Source organism: Falco peregrinus, chromosome 7 (assembly GCF_023634155.1).
Source record: "Falco peregrinus isolate bFalPer1 chromosome 7, bFalPer1.pri, whole genome shotgun sequence".
NCBI classification, from domain to species: Eukaryota; Metazoa; Chordata; class Aves; order Falconiformes; family Falconidae; genus Falco; species Falco peregrinus.
In genome coordinates, this window is record NC_073727.1 from 46,619,629 (window position 1) to 46,641,107 (window position 21,479).

At 42.4% G+C, this 21,479-nt stretch overlaps 1 protein-coding gene across 2 annotated transcripts; it reads right to left on the bottom strand.

Annotated features, from left to right (window-relative positions):
* Nucleotides 1-428: 428 nt before the first annotated feature.
* GINM1 (glycosylated integral membrane protein 1) lies at nt 429-20,886 on the bottom strand. 2 transcript variants are annotated; one of them, XM_055809445.1, is made up of 8 exons: nt 20,403-20,568; nt 11,359-11,418; nt 11,086-11,182; nt 8,118-8,269; nt 6,027-6,183; nt 4,790-4,920; nt 3,152-3,315; nt 429-1,320 (listed from the first exon to the last, which is right to left on the bottom strand). In XM_055809445.1, the coding sequence occupies exons 1-8, from the start codon at nt 20,496-20,498 to the stop codon at nt 1,212-1,214; spliced, it is 966 nt and encodes a 321-aa protein (XP_055665420.1). In that variant the 5' UTR covers nt 20,499-20,568; the 3' UTR covers nt 429-1,211. The 2 variants fall into 2 exon arrangements, with proteins under 2 accessions (XP_055665420.1, XP_055665419.1); XM_055809444.1 differs by lacking the exons at nt 11,086-11,182; nt 11,359-11,418 and having other exon boundaries at nt 20,403-20,886.
* Nucleotides 20,887-21,479: the final 593 nt, after the last annotated feature.

Below are 21,479 nucleotides of genomic sequence, written 5' to 3' on the forward strand. Positions count from 1 at the left end.
GCGCTCTGGTTTGGCTTTTTGCAGGACAAGCCAGTGTTAGGAATGTTCCTTCGACTAGTGCAGTGCTGTCACTTCAGTGAGTCACCTCGAGCTGTTCCTGCCACAGACCAGCTGCCAGGACAAGCACCTGAATAATGTGGGGGTATCGTTAGCATAAGCTTAACCTTTCCTTAAGGGCAGGGGCGGATCCCAGCTTTTCTCTCTCACTCTAACAGCTTAAGCTGAACATGGGTAATTCTGAACACTTAACTGATAAGAGTGTTTGGTCTTCTTTTTTCCCCCCCAGTCATTTTTCTGATGAACAATTTTTGTAAATAAGAACAAGGAAAAGCTAAAAACCAAGTAATACGCTGTATCTATCTAGCACATTTGGCAAACCGCTAGCTTATGTAACTAAATACAGATGCACACACGAACGAAGCCTAATAAACAATTTACATGTTTATTTGAAAAATGTTAACAGTACAAATCAGCATGGGCAGAGCAGGCCTACTTAGCAATTGTAAGCCAGTACTTCTGTAGAATTGTTTCTTGAGACTTCACATAGTACTGCTGTCACCGATACAAAAAGCACATTGTTTACAAGTGCTAATGATTTTTATGAGTGGAAGGGGCCATAAAAATGTAAAGTGCTTGAAATATAAATCTGCTGTTTAAATTTTTGTTTTGGATATATAACACGTCAAATTGAGTAGCACAAACGTTTGGTAGTGATATTTTCCTCGCAAGGCACGCTCAACCCTAGGAGACCTGAAACCAGGATGGGCAGCTTTGTTTAGGCTTGCAGGCACAGCTGATGTTTGCGATGCTCCTTCATCCTGTTCCAAGAATGCTATCTGGAGGCTTCAGGGCACCCTGAATTTCATCATCTCGCTGTTTAGGACAGCTGACCTGGTTTATCTACAGGCGCGAAGGCAGCCGGCTTCCTGTCCGAGGTGTGGAAAAGTGACTTCACAGAAGTTAAAACCGATGGTAGCCCTCAGGGTGGAAAGCTGTTTTATTCTGAAGCTTCTGAAAAGGCTGTGTGTTTATGAAGAGGCACAGGGAAATTAGCTTCGGGCCTCGGCCTGAGTGTCCCTGTTACCAATTAATCAAGTGACTTATTTTTCTTAGTAGGAAACAAACAAGGTATTAAGATCAAGTGCCAAATTTCAGGTCAACTAAAAATTTGTTTTTAAAAAAACCCCAGTAATGCCAAAATAAACACAGTATTAAGTACATGCTTTCTTGTCTAAATTATTTTTCCTGTCTGGAAGATCTGAAGGCAAGCTGATGGTAATCACAGGTACAGAGCTGACTTGATCCAGGAGAACGATGCCTCTGAAAGGTAAGTTTGCCTGGCATTAGAGAACAATATACAAAACAATTCAGTGTTCTAAAAATTAGATTTATTCTTCCACTTCCCAAACTTTAATTCAATGAATCAAGTAAGTATTACCTTCCCAATACCTCTTTTATGAAGCTAGAATGAAAACTTGATGGAAAACTGGTTCCAAAATGTACTGGTTCTGGTTTCAGAGGAGTCTTGTCACCCAGCTTCTACATCTGAAGTACCAGCAGGTACCAGCAATGTAGGTTCTATATGCCCAGTTTTATAGCAGCCTAAAGCTGTCTGCGGTCAGGAGCTACTTTGTCAGGCTCTGGCATTTAATTCTCTAAGACTAGCTAAAGCCTCTGGTTTTGTCAGTACTGCAGAACAGCATTGAAGACTTGGGACAAAGCCCTGACTTGCATCTGCAACTGTATTGTTCACCAAATAAGACCTTCTACTCATTCTTACTGGTTTACAATCACAAATGAAACCTTTATGACTTTACAGGACCAGTTTATACAGATAGCAAGAAAATGACTGTGTAGTTCTGGGCAGGGGGTGGTGGTCTGTTCGGGGGGTGGGGTGGGGGGGTGGTGGTGTTTTGATTTGGGGTTTTTTTTGTAGGGGGAGGGCATCAGACCATCCTTACAATTTCTTGAAATACTCCAACAAGCTGTGCTCTTCAATTGGAAGAGAAATTACAGCAGGCTGCTTCCTCTGCTCTGTACTGATCTCTGCCGTGGACAGACCTTCAGACACTTTGAGAACAGTTTATGGGGATTAGAATTTTTTTTCATAGTTCTACTTTGTGCAAAGTTTTACATGTAGCAGTGCTAAGCTACTTACTGCTGTCAGGGGCACAAAGTGTTTCTTTGCTTTTTTCTGTTCTAACAAGTTACAAGAAGCACTCTGATCTGACAGCATGCTTTGTGAAACGTTGGGGGAAGCAAGGGCTCTTCTGTCACTGCAGTTTCCAACCTTCCTGATCTCCAACCCTCTGTCCTTCTAGCTCTGTCAGAAGGACTAAGGCCACTCGTGTTCCTGGGTGGATACATAAATTAACTGCACTCAGGGCCATTCAGAAGCGCAGCCAGTCAGCTGCATTTGAAGGCATCAGCTGTGCTTGTGAGGGATGAAGCATGCTACACGGTCAGGCGCTTCTCCTGAAAGAAGATACAGTTCTCAGTGTCAGGTCTTCCAGAACTGACTTGGGTGGCTTTAAAATGTACGCACTTGCCTATTCCAGCACTGATTTCTTAGTCACAGTTACTAATTCATCTTTCCAGCCCTTGTTTTGAGAGCTTGCTTCTCTGAAAAATATTACTGTAGCTGGTAACACACCGAGTGACGAAAGCCATCTGCAGTCAATCAACTTTATTTATGACCTTTTGCCACCGATGCTAGTACCAATTGCCATGGCTTGTAACACAGCTAGCTCCTCTTTGGAGAATTCCTGTACCAATTTGCAAAGCCAAACTTGAGGTCTTTCATAGCTACTGTAACAACTCCAGCACAGTAGGAGTACGAAAAGGTCGAGAGTTGTTTAGCTCTAGCTTCTACCCTCCTCTCTCGGGGCTATGTTAATGGTGCCTCACAATGTAGTCCTTAGAAGACTTGATAAAAATCTGGCAGCATGACAGCCAAGCTAAAGACATCTTCAATTAAAGATCTTCCCACATTCCTCTGAAATGCCTATGTGTCAAAAGGTCACTTGGAGAGGAAAGTTACCGGCAGCCTTTTCACTGAATTGTTGCCACCATCTTCCTACAGAACAGGGCTCCTTCTTGAGAGATTTTACTTAATGTTTTGCATTCATCAGAGAAAACAAAATATACTTACTTGTTTTCATAGGAAGGGAAAATCACCTTTAAGACTTTGAGAATAAGAGCAGCTCCAACGACTCCAACTACAATGACTTCCATCAAACTAAAGAAGATAGGTAAAGATCGAAACCAGAATCTGCACAACCCTTTTCTCAAGTCTTCCACCCACTGGCACATCACCTACAACCAAACAGGTAAAAACAAGAAGACAGGTTGCAAAAGTGCAAGTGAAGGTTTTGTACCTACCAGTGAATCACATCACATGGTGACATACTGAAATTTATGTATGCTTAAACGTGCATAAAAGCAGAATGGAATTGACTGGTGACTCAGAGCTCTTTCTCCTATGAAGTTTGCAGCAGCTGAAGGTTTAGTTCTCTGCACATCCTAGCAGAGTTCCCTGAAAGGAAAGGCCATTTGGAAAATAAAGGACACTTGAACAGAGCAGGGGAAGGGTGAGTTATTTGGCCTAGGCATAGAGAAGCTATTATACCACAGCAGTGTATGGCAGGGAAAGGGTTACTGACAGCCCAGGAGAGGGCTTACACCTTCTACAGCCTGTCTGTAACTTTCAGCCTACTACTTTGGCTATCCTGTCTCCACAGCAGGTTATGAAGTATTCCTTTCAGCCACGGAGGCGGCCACCAAGCCCATCCTCAACTAATCTGGAACTGAAACTTCTCAAGCCGTTACTGGGTTTCCTACAGTGGGCGAGACCAACCTCCCAGAGGGGTAAGCACTCAAGCAGAGTCAGAAAAAACAGGTGTAATTTAAAGCTAAACAATATTTGAAATTGTTATACATGCTTAGCTTCATACAATGTAAATATCACAATTCACCGTCATATCTGTAAGCTCGGAGCATTACAGGATTTACAAACCCATTTGATTCCTACTGGATTTAAAAAAACCCAAAACACAATTTCTCACTAAGGGTAATTCAGTATTGATTTTGTGTGGGGGTGGGTTGGTTTTTTTTGTTTTCTGGGTTTTTTTAAAGTTTCCTACAGTATGTCTGTAGAAGTCTGTTCTTCTTAGTGGTTGGCTGTGGGGATTTCTTAGACTTACGTGGAGATCAGTTACTGTTGGATACCTCACACAGCAGAGAGCCCTGGTCTTTAAAAATATAAAGCAGCAAAACAGTGCTCTACAAGTCAGTACTAGGTTAAGTAGGAATGGCAACTCTCTCTTCCAGAAATGAGTTATTGCATACTATGTTGCTTTTTCTCAAATTAAAAATAAAGGTCCAAAGACAAAGGTGTAGGAACGTTACATAAGTTCTTACCATCTTTAAATGGATGTTGTGTTTGGTGTCTACAGGAGGAAAACCCGCTATCTGAATCATAACAATGCTGGGTTGGTTTATTTGTTTTGTTCTGTAAATATCCACAAAGGAGGAAAACATAGTATTTGTATGCATTTCTGTATGGGGAAGAAAGTTTACGCTCTCAAACTGTAATACTGAGTAACACAGCTCTATCTGCAGCATGTTACTACAAGTTTTTATTCTTGGAAATGTCACCAAGCTGTATGCATTTCACCTCTGGGGAAATGGGGAAAAAAACCACAGAGGGAGGGGAAAAAATGCTGCTTCTCCTTTATAGACCAATCTTTAAAGTTTTATACTAATAACTGAAACAAACAAACAAAACTACCTTGTAAGAAGATGGAGGTTCCACCCTAAGAGGTGTCTCTGGTAACTTGCCAGGTAATGTCTCTTCATCTACTGTAGTTTCTACTTGCCGGATGAGGTACTGACTGGTAGTTTGCAGCGGATCTTGAATATCTGAAGAAGAAAAGCTAGACTTAGAGGGGGGCTTGCTTTTTATTTGATTCACTATTCAGGAAAACAAAGACATCAATTTTTCCTTTGTCTCCTAATTGTGTATCCTGCTTAGGCTGGGCTTGGCTTTGTCATTGCAGTTATTATCAGGGTTTCGGCTGAGGACATTTCGGTTAAAAGGTAGATCCAGCACTGGTGGCAGAGTTGTATCATTGCTGAAAAGCAGTGGTTAAATTTGGTTAATTGGTTCAATTTTTCTTTTCCCTACTTAGTCTGATCAGCCCTGGAGAATAGGACTGTTGTCGTACCAGGTTAATGGTTGGACTTTAAAGGTCTTTTCCAACCTAAATGATTCTCTGCTGCATTTCTATGCTTATGGTACAGTTCTCACACGTTCACAGCAAGAACACAGAAGGCTGACATTTTTTTTTTTTTTTGACTGGCGTAGTTAACTTGGTAAGAAGCAGCAGCAGTGTTTAATTACTTTTTTTTAAAAGTTAATTAATTACAAAGCTAAACAGCCTTTAGCTGTGCCCTTAGCTGTACATTTCAGCTCTCACCAGATTAAATACCGATGAACTAGGTCAAAATATTCATGTCCTATGAAATCCTTGAGAGTTTTACATTAAGCAAAACTGAAATAAGATTAAGGCATCAAATAACCTCGCTTGCTTTTAAGTTATTCAAGTTTAATAACATAAAACTATTCTCTGGTTTGGAAGTGCCCCAGACAGGTATTTCCTCTCCAGTTTTCTCTTTCATTCTCAGGAAAAAGGGGGAGTTTTAGAGAAACTTCCATCATAGCACTGGGAGAGAAATTTATTCCTGTGAGATGTCTGGGCTGCAGATTGACAAGTACCAAGTACTTCAAAGGAGAACAGATTTGAAAACAAACAAAATACCTAGAATGCAGAAGAGTTGAATTTAGGTGTGGGTTTTAAAAAAAAAAAACAACAAAACAAAACAAAGAACAAAAAACAAACCACATAAAGCAAAACACTTCCCTGTTAATGAAGAAACAGTTTCATTATGTAAGACACAGGAATAATGATGTTCTTTTGCACATCAACTACAGATAAAAAGTATTATGTAACAACTAAAAGAAATACCTTTTCCAGAGAGGTTGGGAAGTGTAAATAACACGTCGTTGTCCCTTGGGATGGAATACAGCATGCTCTCTTTCAAAGGGACAGTGTAGTTTGAATGTCTAAGTACTCTCAGGTCCTTTACTAAAATATCTATTTCTGTTACTTCTTCCTGCTGAACCTACAAGAGATGCAAACTTGTTGACCTTACTGAGTTTAAAGCAAGAGTGAAGTAGGCTGGCAGAGAAAACCAGTCTTAGCACAGAAACTCCAAGCCATTAAGATGTAGACACAGGGATGTTATAACATGAATTTACAAGGTTTTACACACCACGCTTCCATAGACTATGGAACACATTAGACAATGTGCTGAACAGACTGGGTCTCTTTCTCCCTGCAAAAGCATGGGGGTCACTCCGTGGGGTTTTAACCATGCCTTAGATAGCTCATTACGATGTTCTTTCAGGGAGGCATTTTAAGGCATGGAAAACTCAAGTACATAGTGAAAGAGCACTTGCAAACTTTGAAAACGTTGCTGAGGCAAGACTGACACTTCTGCTTTTGCAGTAATGTTGCTTTTTTTGAACAACCAACATAACAGTTTTCTTCCTTCTCTTCCAGTGATGCACTGGAGCCATTTCACTTAATCACTGCAAGTATCGCTTATATATAACGCATCCGGCATAACTGCTACTAACATCAATAACTGCATTGCGAGGCCGAGAACTGACCGAAATCCAGAGTGTTTGTGAGCATAATTCTAGCTGCTACAGAGAAATATAAGTAACAAAAGAGGAATGAAGCATATGATAGTTTGACTCATGCTTTCAGAACGTGGACTCATTTTGCTTCAAACGTGCAGAACAATGTGATGAAACAGATAATTGCTACTGTCAGCTGATAATTAATGAGAAAGATGGAAAGCTTTTGACTTAAAGGAACAATTAAGGAAACAGCATTAGCTTTCTGGTTATTCTTACCTAGTCCCTATGAAAATGTGAGATACACTGTGATGTCTCAGTTTGAGATGTGAAATACACCACCACTACTGTGTAACAACTGAATCAAACCTGGATATATTAGCCTCCTAACAGTGGGATAAACACCTCGTTGGAAAAGCTTCAAAACTCTCAGTGGGATTTTTCATTAACAGAATAAAATTTTTACATGATGCAGGTCCCTGTGAAAAATCCTACACGCTAAGCATGCAATTAATTAAGGATCAATGGTATTAACATAATTCCCCTTTAAAAGAAAACCAAAAAAAAGGCAGTGGAACATAAGCCAGCTTCAAAAGAGGTTGGCCACATGTAAAATGCAGATGTACTGAAACAAAAATATGACACTTCTGCTGGCTTCAGCAGCTGTATCTTCTCTCCAGAACCTCTCTGGTTGGAAAAATAACTATATGTTATAGGTGATTTGAGAACTCAGTTCTGCGCGTTTCAGTCTCAGCGAGAATTGTAAGCACTCACATTCACTGGTATTTGTGCAGATACAGTTAGTTTTCTGTTCATCAAAATCCATGTTCATTATCAAGATTTTTATTCAAATGAATTAAATTATCTTACATGCAAAATATTCTATGGCTAAGTTCTCAGGGTTTGAGGGCTTTCACAACAAGCCCACCAACCATAAGAATTTGCCTCTGCAAGTTCCCCATGCTACATGCTTGAAACGCTTTGTTAGTTTGGAATAAACAGTGAGGAAAACCTCAGGACTCAGAATAAGCCCATGCCCCTTTTATTTATTTTGTACATTCTTTTGTAAACAAAGTATTGCTGTGAGTCTGACTTTGGTTGCAAAAGTGCATGTGTTGAAAGAGCATGTGACAGAGTTAATGATATTCTCACAAGCTTAAGGGGAAGTCATCCAACACTTCATTATTAAAATACAAATAGAAGCATTAAAACTTGAAGTCTCCTCATGAAACACCCCTGCTACTATACAGGCAACTTAGGTTGGTATTATCTCCCTCAGTACTGTGCTGGCTAGCATTAGATTATATACTTCGTGCTCTAACCACCAGCCAGACACATGTAAACCTTTTAATCCTTGGTAACTATTTGCCTCTTCTAAAATAAAAACAAGCAGAACACCGAGAAGTTTTTTTACCTGTTTTCCATCAATTTCTGTGATTTCTTCCTGAATGACAATCAGCTGCAAATCAGAACTGGATGCCAAAGGCCACTCGTGAACCATGATGCGAACACTGACAGTTCCCAGGCGCTGCTGATCTGGTAAGTTACTCAAATTTCCATTCTCCACTGTTAAGACACATTGTCACAGTTTTTGAAGAGAAACCACCCCAGCCAGAAAGCAGTATACAACCATGGGGCAAACACTTGCAACTCTGACATAGATGCCTTCGCACATGCAGCATCTGAATGGAAAAGTCATTACAGCTACAAAGGACCCCAGCATCAAACCACAGATGCCTGAAATATGTACTATGCTGATGTCCTTAACACTTCCAGTAACCACTGCTACAAGCAGTAGCAATCTGGGCAGCACGTAAAACAGATGCGATGATTTTTTACCAGTATATCACCAAATCAAGCTTGGAGGAGGTCTCATGAGACAACACAGCAGACAACAGCAGTGCTGTACAACCCCCAGCCTGAGACAGCTTTCAAACAATGTCGCGTCCCTGCCTTTGAAGTTTGCATTTAAGCAGTCTTTGGCTTTGCTGTTGCTGTGTTGTTACTTTAGTTGTCCAAAGGAGTTCATAAGAGCAATGCCACAGCCCAGCCAGCCACCTGTGTAAACATTTTCATTTGCACAACATTCCCCTTCCTCTCAATACAGAAACAAATACATTTTTTCCACACACACTGCACATACTACTCAAGGCGAGAGTCGGTTCCCTCCTACCCACCCACCCCTGCCCCATTTTCATGTGTGACCAGTGACACCTCAAACTCCCTCCCTACCCAAAAGCTTTCAGCTATTTCAATGACTTAATATTCCACAAGCGCGCAGAGAACTGCTTTTCTACCCTTGCTGTTTCTGCATAGACGTAGTATCCTCCCCCCAACTACTGGCCTCTACTCCAGGTGAGGGCATGCCAGAACTGAAGTGCTGCAGGAGCAGGAGACCAGAGGTGACAGGTCTCTCTGGCACGCAGACAGCAAGGTACGTGAACTGGGACTGAACTGGCCCATCCCTAAGCCACCAGGGCTGTGTGCCACCTGCAGCTGAGCCTAAAAGGTGGGAAGGCTGGACTGGTGCCCTTCAGTTACACAGGAACAACGCAGTGGGCTCGTTACTTTTATGCTATGATCCCTTTCCTCACACAGCTATTTTGTTTATATTAAATATAGACAAATACTCTGGCATCATTTAGCCACATCTTAAATTGCAAAAGTAAGTGGCAGAAGGAACGAGGTTAGAGAGAGAGACAAAGGTTCCCTAAAGAAGTGGGCCAGAGCAATAACGTAGTTGCTGAATGTTTTCCAACCTAGCAGCAGCAAGCATACGTTGAAGGACCAAAGCTTCAAAGATGCCATGTAGCTGCAGCTCCCTGTGGTCCCAACCTTTCGTGTGTCAGACTGCTCAAACCCCACTGCATTCAACAGGAGTGAAAGATATGCTTCCAAAATTGACAGTTGTGGGGATTACAGGTGCCAAGCGTGCCCCGAGAAGCGTCGGACCACCACCATTCACGAGACTTGGTCTCTACTCTTACATTCAAGAGCATGAATATTTAGCTCGTTTGGTTTTTGCATACATACAGGAGTATTTCGCCCCTCTGTTAAAGGCTAACAAGTATCTCTATATTCCTTTAGCGTTTAACAAACATCTGAATCTACTGTCAAGGATTTAGTAAGTAAATAGTATAACCATTACTTCACAGATAAACAGAGAGGTACTGTGCTGAGGACTCAGACCCAAACACTAAGACAGAGAGTTCCAGGCTCCTAGCACCCAGGTCAAGTAAGTATTTTTCTCACTGTTTCAGATTCATGTTCATAATAGTTGTCACTGCAAGCTATACAACTATGATTTGGGAAATTAATAGGAACTAGAGTGCTCAGTATCCCTCAGCATGAGTCAATAAAATCAGATGCATTTTTCTGGAGTCAATTACCTTGCAGGCAAAAGACATTTTGCTGTGTTTTTCTGCCCTAGGATATTAAAAATAGAAGCAACAGGACCACAACTATCCCAGAAAAACAGAAATTAATTACTGCTCTCCCTCTCCAGAAAAGGAATAGTGTCAAATTAATAATTGATCATGTTTGGGAAGGAAGGGTTCAAGAAACAAGGTCATGGCTCAGAGAAGCAATTTAGAAAAAGCATGAGTACCCTCTAAGTAAATATCTGATTGTAAGGTCAGGATGACCTCAGAAAACAAGCTAGAGACCAATTGCACCTGATCCATCAAGAAATCATTCTGAATACAACAGAACCTTAAAGCAAATGAGCATAATGGCCCTTTTAAAATTAATTATACAGTATGCTCTGTGTATCTCAAAAAATCATGGTACTATATGGTCTTTCACAAAAGGTATAGCATTGAATCAGTGGAAAAAATAGCAGTTTCAAATGATTCAAAGTCATTAACCGCTGCAGGACACTAGCAAAACTGCAGTATTTGTGCTATAATATCTTATACAGCAGAAACTCGTTTGTCCAGTAGACACAGAAATGAGATAATTAAAAGATCTTCCTAACAGTAATTCATACTTTTGTAATTTAATCTCCTTTTGGAAACATGCCAACCAACCTAGGGACAAAGCCATTAGCAGGGTGGAGTTGCATCCTTCTGTTTACATTGTCTAGCTTGTAGTGCAAAACATTCTTTTGAAAAGATAGGCAGGGTCTGGATTTCAGATTAGACCATTTTCATGTAAGCATGTGAATGTGGCTTGAGAACAAGGTAGTAAGATTTTTTTCCCATCCATTTTAGTAGCAAAATTACTCTACCTTGGGAGATGATTTGCATCTACAATGCTCAGGTTTGCAGAGTATGAGAACATGTAGTCATTGTAAGCTTTGGTTACTGGATAACAGGGAAGCCAAATAACCAAAGGGGAGTGGAGGGGGAGGAGGGAGAGAGAGAGAGAGAGAGAATACTCACATATGACTGTTTGACATGTTATGTGGGCAACCCCGCTTTTCATAGGAAAATCATTTAGATATACCTGTCCATTAACATAGGTGATATTAAAAACAACCTGAAAGAAAGACAAACAGAGTGAGTTGTGTGGTTTCTGGCCCTACGCTACAATTCTGTTCTGAGGAACACACTTGGTACTGACTGATGTCAGACAAAACAATGTATTTGCTTCCACATGCAGACTTCGTTTCACTGCATATTAATTCACTGAATACATAGAAAAACTGGACAAACCTGTCCTTTGTGAAATTCTCCATTGGTTTTCAACATCATAACATTGACTCTGATCGTTTCCTGGAAAACAACAGTGAGAAGAGATGTTAAGTTTCTAAGGAAACACATAAGTCACTGCGGGCCACAGGCAACTTCCATTCACTGTCCTGACAGAACGGCCACACACAGTCCCCAGAGCACGCTCCCAGGCTTTCTATCCAGCAGACAGAAGAAAGAGGAATATGCTTACTTGTTTCATGTAAGGGTTGGGTTGGATTTTTTCGCCTCTTTTTAATAAAGAGGGCTGATGAGAAAGAATGACAGCTGCATCCCCTTATGTACAGTGTTTTTTGAAAGATCATAATCAAGCTAAATTTTCAGGAGAACTTGTTTTACATTGATATAATGGAAAAGAAGTCTCTCATATTGGCTAAAAAATAATAGACAATACAAGGTAAAAATCAGAATCTCTGCAAATGGTTTTTAAGCACTCCACTTAGTCTTCAAGATGAAGTATAATTTAATATGTGTTAGCCTATGCTAAAGAACACTCAGTTTTGTCAGTATCAGCACCAATCCTGTTTCTTTTCTTTGGTTTATCATTCCCAAATTATGCCACCAGGGATACCTCCAAACTCAGAGCTAATGGGGATTTGCTTCTTTCTTTCTAACGCCAATTGCTGTGATTTATCGACTCACTCATTCTGTCCCCTCATTTCCCCCCTGTAATTTCAGGGGCTATTTTCCAGATGGGACCTTAAATCTCCCAGTCCTGCCCCTGACAAAACCTACATAGAAAAGCCAAGTCTCTCTTGGACATAGCCAGAAGTAACGATTACTACACTGCCTTCCTGAGCCACGTCTTCAAAAATAATGTTAAGCTCCCTGTTTGCCTTTGGGAAGCCTTAAATGATTCTAATCATGTTTCATTTACCTCTGGAAAACCTCTCCATACCATCAGCACCTTTTTTAACTTTGTGTTTGAGTCATGGTTTCAAAACTAACAGCTGAAAAGTCACGTCTCAATAAAAAGTTGAACTTGTTCAGAACTTGAAATAAAATAAAAATTTAGATACATAAAAAGGTTTTTCATTTGGGATTTTTATAAAACACTAAATTTTCAGCCAGGAAAGACTTTAAATATACAGTACCTAGGATAATACAGTCTCAATTCATGAACAGAGAGCTTCTCAAGTCTGGCTATAATGTAAACAAACAAACAAAAAAAATCCTCAAAACAACAGGTGTTAATTGGTATACACAGGTAGCCAGAACGGCCAAAAACTGGAAAACAACATCCAAATCTGATTCAGCAGAAATCTGGCATCACGGGAAGCATGTTTTAAAACCTAAACACAGATAATCTTTTGGTTGGAAATGATTCGTCATTGACGCTTTAGATGCATTTGTCAAACCAGTAAGAAAACTCTCTGGCCACTGAGACCGAAGAGAAATCTCTTTCTTGATACCCCTAGCTATTAAAAGTAAATTAAAATTATCAACTTGCTTAGAGAACTGGGAGTCTGTAACTGAAAATATAAACCAGATTAATAAATATAATCATAGGATGTAATCTATTGTTATCCTGCAGTTCCCTCAAACTACTTATTTTCTGCACATCTTTTAAGAATTCTGTATATTAAAAATTAAAAAAAAATCATCGAACTTACAGCTCTAGCATTCAGAGCTGTACGTCTTTTACACCCTCAAACTGCTTAACAGATTACCAAGACCTTGTCATTACTTCCTAGGTTTTTTTGTTTTCTGGGAATTCAAAGGGCATGAAAGGATTTTCCAGGCAGTCTTAGTAATCTGTTGGGTTTTAAGCCTCAAATGAGATCTGAGTCCTTTTACACAGAAAGTATTCCGCAATCTTTTTCAACATCTGCAAAGTGACTCACTGAGATTACAAGAAGGAGGAAATAACTGATGGCCTGTAATTGCTGAAAAAAAAGGAAAATCCTTTCTATTCATTTTTTTTTAATTTAAATGCTTTATTTGAAAATGAATGGCATGGGGCAAGATAGATATGCTCAACAATTGAGCATTAAATGTACAAAATGAGCTATAGAAATCATATATATATTTATTATTAATTTTCTCCAAAACAGCAATCAATTCTGTTGACGTAGTATCCACAGGCACTAACATGAATTCTAGTACATACTGAAAAATTGCACTTGAAGAGCACATTACATGTTTAAGAAATTAAAATATTTCAGCGGATCACTTCCATGCTGTCAAAGTTACAAGTAATAGATCGCAGCATGCAGACAAGTCAGACAGCTTAACTGCTTGTTGCCTCTGCCACTAAAAGAAGAGTGTAGCTCTCTGCAGCACATCATCTTTCCCTGTCCTTTATGCAAAGTCAGTGAGACAATTTACCTCATTAAACTGGCAGGAAAACTTTCCCTTTTTTTTTTTTTTTGCCAAGTTATTCTTTTGTCAGTTGAACAAGAAAGAGCCAGACAAGCACAAGAGATGCAAGAACCCAGCCGGGAGGAGGGAGCTAGCCTGCTTGTTCTGATGGCCACAGGCTGCTGGGTTGGCTCTGCCTGCCTGTCCTTGCAGCAGCATCTTAGGAGAAGCCTGTCCTCACCATCATCTCAAGAGATGGCGGTGCATCTCCTGAACAGGTTCATAAAGCTATTTAACAACAGAGCAATGATTAATAATTACTACTCCACTATAGCAGCTACACCATGACCCTTGCAATTTTGTGTTCACAAGCAATGGAGAACTCATATTTTTGCCATTTCCGTGACCAGTCTGTTCACATCCAGATCCAAGAAATTCTAGTGATAACTTCCCATATTCTGTACGTCCATTCTCCTGAGTAGTCATATGTTCCTGTTTTGCCCCTTCACTGAGCAGTCTCACCAGACTTGATGCCAGTCTTGCCAAGAAACATTACAAATAGATCTCAACTTTTGGTGCTAAAAAATAATCAGCTTTCAATTGTTCTTGCTCCAAACATTCCTAAACTGATACAGAAACCAAGGACCAGAGGAAGACCAATTCTTCCAGACTCAAAATCAACTATACTGATGTCATTCCCAACAGACTGCTTAAAGCTCTCCAGTGATGTCCAAAAATCTCACACTCTCCTCAACTATTTACTCTACTACTTGGCTACCTTGAACATTAAGTTTTCCTAAGGTCTAACCTGAAGCACCTTTGCTGCAATTTATGAACAGGTCATTCGTTACTCTTCTTAACACCTTCCCATGGAAAATAACAGGCCTCCAGCTCAGTCTTCCTGATTTTATGCTAATGTTCTCAGCTCACCCAATCCTTCCTCGGAGGTTAGCTCCTCACTGCTGTCTTCCCATGACTTCCCACTGCTCTTTCCTGCAGCACCGCACCCAAAACTCAATGGGTTCCTGCTGTGGCCAATCTTCTTGACCCTACACACTCCATACCATAATCTATGTGAGAGAAAGAACCACAAGGTGCATGCTGGGCAGGAGGGCTGGGGGAAAGAGGAAGGGACGACTACAAGCAGCTCACAGGAGAGCAGCAAAGCGCTGTCCCAGCTGACCTGCTTTCACCCACAGCAGCGGATGGGGGAGGCACAGCATTCCCCCAGCTGCCAACACAACCTCAGCTGGTATCCCCTTGATATTGGCTCACAAATAAGTGCTCAAGAGCCATACGTTATTTATGCTTGCTATACAGGGAGGGAAATGGACCTGGCAATCCAACAGCTCTTGTACCATGCTTTCATGATGAAATGCCTGGCCTGACAAGCCACACTTGCTAGAAAGTGCTCCGGTGATAACTTCAATACCCATCTTCCCAGTCCTAGGGCTGAAGTCTCACAGACTTCTGAAACATCCTTTAATTTCAATGGAGAAAATACTTTTTTATGTTACCATAATAAAACTCACTGTTTGGGGAGGGGTGGTGTTTTATAGAAATGTCTTGTTTCTGTGTACTGCACTACTAACAAAAGTAAATAACCCCACATCACTTACTTTGTGTATCAAAAGCATACTAAGCCAATCCTGTAGTCACAAAGTCATTGAGAGCACGACATGTTCCTCTGCAGTAATCCACAATATTGCACTCCTGAGTTCTGGAGAAGCCTGAACTATGAGTGTAAAACTTGTTTGTATAACTTAGAATAACAATATCATGGCAATTCACATAAATTTCAGACAGTCCTGTAATTTTAAAAGGTCCTGAACTCACTGGAATATTTCAGAAAGCTGCGTTTTGAGAGTCAGAACCAAAGGACAGCCCCAAGAAGCAATTCAGGTCCCTAGGAATCAGGCTGTGCTTTCAGCTTACCATCGACACCCACTCCACCATTCACAGCACCTCACCCCTTCCTCTGCAGGGGAATGCCTTCACACAATGTGCTCCAATCTGCACTAAAAATGGCCCTATCATTCTTAATGCTGTTATAGGATGTAGATGTCTCTCCTGAGTTTTCAGAGCATTTCTCATCACTGCTTTAGTGCTCCAGCAGTGGTTTTTACAGTGGTAAACAGCACTTCTACAACAAACGCATGTAATTCTCTTCTAGGACAGCTGGGCAACAGGAGCTGGCAACATACATGACAGTGAACTAGTGAATTTTGCAAACTTGAAGCATTAGAGATCAGCAGATAGTGATCATTTTCTAATTCTTTCTCTTTCACCATGTGCTGCAACAGAACCCAGGAGTGTCAAGTGGGGCAATATAATCCAAGTAGCAGCAGAAATGCAATATGGGGAAAAGATGGCAGCAAAGAATATAAAGCATATGGCATAAGTTGAAAGGGAATATTCATCAATTCTTAACGACTCTCCATACAGATGCCACACAAATTGACAGAGAACGTTTCACCTAATCTTATAGCCTTTTACGAAAGATGCTGCACAAGACAAAGCTGTTGGGTCTAATCGCGCATGAACTTCAAACAGATCTGATTACAGAATCACGGGAAAACTTCCACAGGCAGTGGATACCTGATGGGGTGCACTGTACGCTTTCTCCCAGTGCAGAGTAACTGTGCAGTCCTACACAACTGCATTAGTCACACAAACCCGATCTAGATTCAGGCACTAGCGACCAGCCCACTCAAAGCACAGCTGTTCTCTATTGAGGCTCTCCGAACAAGGCTCTTTCTGCACCAGAAGGCCTGTGGGAAGCAGAGCAGGCAGCACTAGGAACAGATGGCATAGTGCCTTGCAAGATGGCCAGCTTGACAGAGACTTGAAAGACAGACAATCCCCTCGCAGCAGTTATGCAGACACTATTGGGATATCCTGTCTGCGACAGGAAAATACAAAGTCCAGCTAAGGTTGCCAAACAGATAAGAAATAGACAAAACTAAGAACCTATTTCTAAATTTGAAAATAGATTATGGGAAAAAGAGTGTTCAAACAGACAAACAAAACTACCATCCAAACTCATGCCATTTGAATCCTGGCACCCGCATGGACAACTGGCTCCAAATAGTGTAACTGTGTATTTGCAATCCAGGGCTCTGTGATCTGTGCTGCTCGTAATTTTTTCATCAGGCTCAAAACAGAGCTATGTTGTAGGATTAGTCTTAACTGCAGTCAGGCATAACTGAGTTAAGAAATAATCATGGTACAAGTTTGACATGACAAGTTTGCATGATGATAATTAGTCCCTCACATTTTTCGAAATTTTAGTACAAAATCTTCTCCAATGAGGTCTGGTACTATTCAACTCCATGATAATAATTTAGCATAAGATAATGAAATCAAGTCTTTGAAAGTAACTGAAGCTGAACTATCTTTGTTAATATAAAAATCTAACATGATGCTTTTGCTTTGCTTTTCTAAACAAGCACACTTACGTTCTTCCTTGCTCAACGATGATTCTTAGTATAATATTGGTTATCCCTTCCTTTGCCCTACATATGTTGCTAGAATTAATCACGTTTGCTTTCTCCCTATTAAATCAACTCTAATTATGAATACTTAGTCTCACATCACCAGGACATGGTTGCATCATACTGCTTTAATTTAATCAAATATACACGGAAAGATGATGTCAGATCTTCTAGGCATAAAGTTCAGAACATGTGCCAGGCTGTTAATCGAGAAACTGTCATAAAGCAACTAAAGAAACATTTTAGCATGTCACTATTGGCAAGGACAAGTCCTTCTTTGCTTAAAATACATTAATCTTCACTGCATCAACCATTTGAGTATGTATGCAGTGTGTGTACTTTCTTCTGTCGTGAAATCATCCATCCACAAAGAGGTTTCTTACAGCCAACAAATAATCTGAAAACTGTTTTTCAGGCAACTAAACTAAAAGAAAGAAAAGTCCGGTAGGCAAGTATGCCATTTAGAAAGAACACTGCTAAACCTAAATTATCAAGATGCAAATAGAGTAAGCAAACAACATAGCATTAGTATTCATCCCACTGTGCTTTTAGCCAGTTCCTATCAGCACATTAAAAAAATACTCTAACACACAAAACCTAATTCCTGACCTTGTACCAGAAAAAACACATTAATGTGAAGGTCAGTTATCTTATTGCATCATTCCCTGCCTTTGTTTTTTCTTAAAGAAAAAACCAACTTTGTCTAATATCAATCATTCTAAAATCAAAACACACATGCTAATGTTTAAAAAAAGTCCAGATTACAAAACAGCTGATTTAAGAAATGACAAGTATTGCACAACAACAGAGGCATTCACATTCCAGAGCTGAACAAAAGCGCTTCAGCCTTAAAAAATGTTATTCCAATGTTTCAGGTTTTTTCCGCAGTCCTTCCATTGTGGTTGATGTAACATCATGTCCATCAACTTGGAGGTAAACTTTAATACCACATACGAGAATTACAAAATGTGAAGCTATCAGTAGTATGCTGCTCACAGAACTGTAGAGGGCACAGCCGTGGTGTCCAGGCAAAGCCAAACTGAACATGTCGATGCTGCCTGCTCCCAAGCGTTCTGTAGTCCCAAGCCATTCTGAGGTAAGACCACAATTATTCTGCCCCCATGGTAAGCTTGTGGCTTCTGAAGCCAACGTGACAATGTGGCATTTCCACGCTGCCTATTCCTGCTGCCTAGGCACTTCCATTCCTACCAGGCCACCATAAACCAATCCACGCTCAAAACCCAGCAATTCTCCTACTCAAAACTTTCTCAACATGCATTGTTCCTTTTACATCAAAAATAATCCTGTATGTACAAAAAGAAACAGTACAGGAGGAAACACAAGGTTTTACATGTTTTCAAGTTTGAGATTTAAAAAGAAAAAATACTAAAGACATGTACGTTCTCTTTTTGACTCTTAAAAAGAGCTTTTCTGCATGTACTTACACCACTACACCAGCAAAAAGCTAAAAAAGTGTAAACTCTTCCAACTAGGAAAACCTGAGCTAACCCACCACCTAAGCAGTATGGCACAAATGAACAAACTCAGCCCCACCAACAGCACAGCTATGCCCGTAAAGCATTACACTCCTGCCACCAAGTCAAGCCCTATTCTGTTTCTGACCCCAACCTGGCTTCCACAGGACTGCTCTGGCACCCCTGCGCCATGCTCGCTCGCGCTTTCAGGTCCAAAGATAGCACGCACAGATGTGCCTCCGGATTTTGTACAATTGCCAGCTGTGACAAACAACTTTAATGCTATTAAGTTGAAGTATTGGTGTGAAAGCGTGACAGTTTCTGTGTAGAAGGTAAAGCAAGATTACAGGTTTATATTCCATCGCCACTTCACGTGTCTTTTAGCAAATTCAAGCTAGCGCTCCCTTTCTGAGAGGGACGAGCAAAGTACCCGAGGACCGAGATCTCTCTGCTCACTTTAGTGAGCCTGACTTCAAGCACTCATGCACTTTCATGGGCATCTGAAGATCTAGATCCCCATTTTGACATCAGCGCTCGGCAGATCTCTCTTCAAACGTTCATAGGAGCAGCAGAAACCAGGAAGTGAGCCCAGGAATCCTGCTCCGCAGCACAGGATATGCCAGCGCAGGGCCTCTGTCAGGCTTTCTTGGAAACATTTTATTAAAAAAAAAAAAAAACAACAAACACACTGGAGGAAAAAAAGCTGTAATAAATTTACTCACATGCCAGCAACTTCACATTGGCTAGGCCAGCGACTACATACCCGCCACGGCTCTTCCCACTTTGCAGTCTCACACTTTGGAGTTCACAATTGTAACAATTAGAGGATGTATTTAGTCATGATTCAAGTACAGACAAAAGAACCCCAAAGTTCTCTTCTGTAATTCCACAGGTCAAAGCTCACTGGTGCCACGGCACATCTTTTCATTCCCACTGAGAAGATCTTCTAGGGAATATCCAAAATATCCCTTCCACTTTTTAAAAAGCCACCAAATTTATTTGAAAACTAATCTTACCAGAACACAACACAGGTACTGGAACAGAAAAACAGATGGCACGATGCCCCGTAATACACCAACACATGAAAACCCTTTTCTTGGTTTCAGTACAAAAATCATGAGGAGCAAACGTGGACCTAATGCCCTGCACGCTCCTATAGCACTGAACCATCAAGATGTCCGTAGACAAGCATATAAAAAATACAATATAAATACATCTACATTGCATAGAAGTAGGTCTCTCCCCCCCCTCAACCTGTCAGATATTTATTTCAGCATATCAAATCCTACAAACGAATCGTTACAGGGAGGGAGGCAACATTCCGTGCACGGTAACCGAGTTTGCGGCTGACGCATAATCATCATTTTGTCCTTCTGTAACGTTTCTGTACGGTCAGACCGCCGCGCACCGGAGCAGCAAGTCAACCGCCGCAAGCGGGGGTAACGCACCTTCGGCTGCCAAGCGCTACAGCCGCAAAAACACCGCCCGCCGCCCGGCTCGGCGCGGCTCGGCGCGGCTCGGCTCGGCACGGCGCGGCACACCGGTGCCAGCGGCTTCGCCCGCCCGCCCGCCGCCCCGCCGGTGCCGCTCGCCCGTCCCCGCCCGCCGCCCCCGCGGCCAGGAGGCGCCCGCGCCGCCGCCCCAGCCCGGCCGGGTCCGGCGCAGCGCTCGGCGGGGCAGCGGTAGCGGCAGAGCCGGGGACCGGCCCCAGCGCGCCCCGGCCCGAGCCCGTCGGTACCTGGCCCAGCTGCAGCGGCGCGGCCGGGCCCAGCAGCGCGGCGGCCAGCGACAGCAGCAGCGGCAGCAGCTCCCGCCGTCCCAGCGCCGCCTCCATCTTGCGACCCGGGAACGAAAACAAAGTGAAACATCAACAAGCGGCGGCGGCGGCGGCAGGGGCGGGGCCGGGAGGAAGCGGCGGAGGCGGTGGCAGGGGGCCGGGCCGGGCCGGGCCGTGCAGCCCCAGACGGTCTGCGCCGGGCCGCCTCCTCCCCGCCGCCCCGCCCCGCCCCAACCCCGCGCAGCCGCCCGCCCGCCGGCTGTCTCCCGCAGGCTCGGGAATGACCCTTTTTCTGGGAGAGGGGCAGGTTTAGCCAGAACAACAGCTGAACCTGCGCCCTCCCGCCACCGGCCCCGCCGCCGCCAGGAGAGGCCGAATTCGGCCCTGCAGAGCCACGCGTGGGCACCTGCCTGCTCCTACAGATGCCCATGACCGTTACTAGATGATTACAGCCTTTGCGTAATGAGAGAATTACCCATATAGCTAATGTTAATAATTACTGCTATTAATGAAATGGCCGCCGTGCGCCCGTCGGGCCGCCGTGCCTCCCCTCGCTGCCGTCGGGCGCAGCCGCTGCCCGCAAGGGCGGCACGGCGGGCGGTGCTGAGCACCGCTCGGCAGTGAAGGTTTCTGGAAAGCAAAACCAGGCAGCGTACGGCAGAGGAGAGTAGAAGGAGTCATCAGAAAGGAAGAAAGCCCCAGGTAAATGCGAAGAGCTAGAGGTCGTCAACCTAGAGGTGAGAAAACGGAGAACTTCACGGCAGCAGTAAAAACCGTGGAAGCCTCAGGCAAAGAGAAAGGAAACAACCTGGGTCTCCGAAGTCCTCGGTGGATACAAAGACAAAAAAGTACTTTATTTACAACACGAAAGATTGCTGTTACCTGTTCGCAAGAAATTTTCTAACGGTAGGGGTGGCAAACAGTTAATAGTTTCTCTAGGGAGGTTTTAATACAGCCCAGGCAATATATCAGCTGTCCCGTTGAAGCAGTCTGTAGCCTGACTTTATATTGTTCTATGACTCCCACTTGGTTGATAGT

What these genes read in the sequence shown, in the direction of transcription:
- GINM1 (XM_055809444.1), bottom strand. Translation starts at nt 20,871, where the DNA reads ATGGGCATCTGTAGGAGCAGGCAGGTGCCCACGCGTGGCTCTGCAGGG. An exon ending in CGCCGCTGCAGCTGGGCCAG is followed by an intron (nt 8,270 to 20,402) that starts GTACCGACGGGC and finishes GTGTCTTAACAG; the next exon opens with TGGAGAATGGAAATTTGAGT. An exon ending in AACCTCCATCTTCTTACAAG is followed by an intron (nt 3,316 to 4,789) that starts GTAGTTTTGTTT and finishes GTTTGGTTGTAG; the next exon opens with GTGATGTGCCAGTGGGTGGA.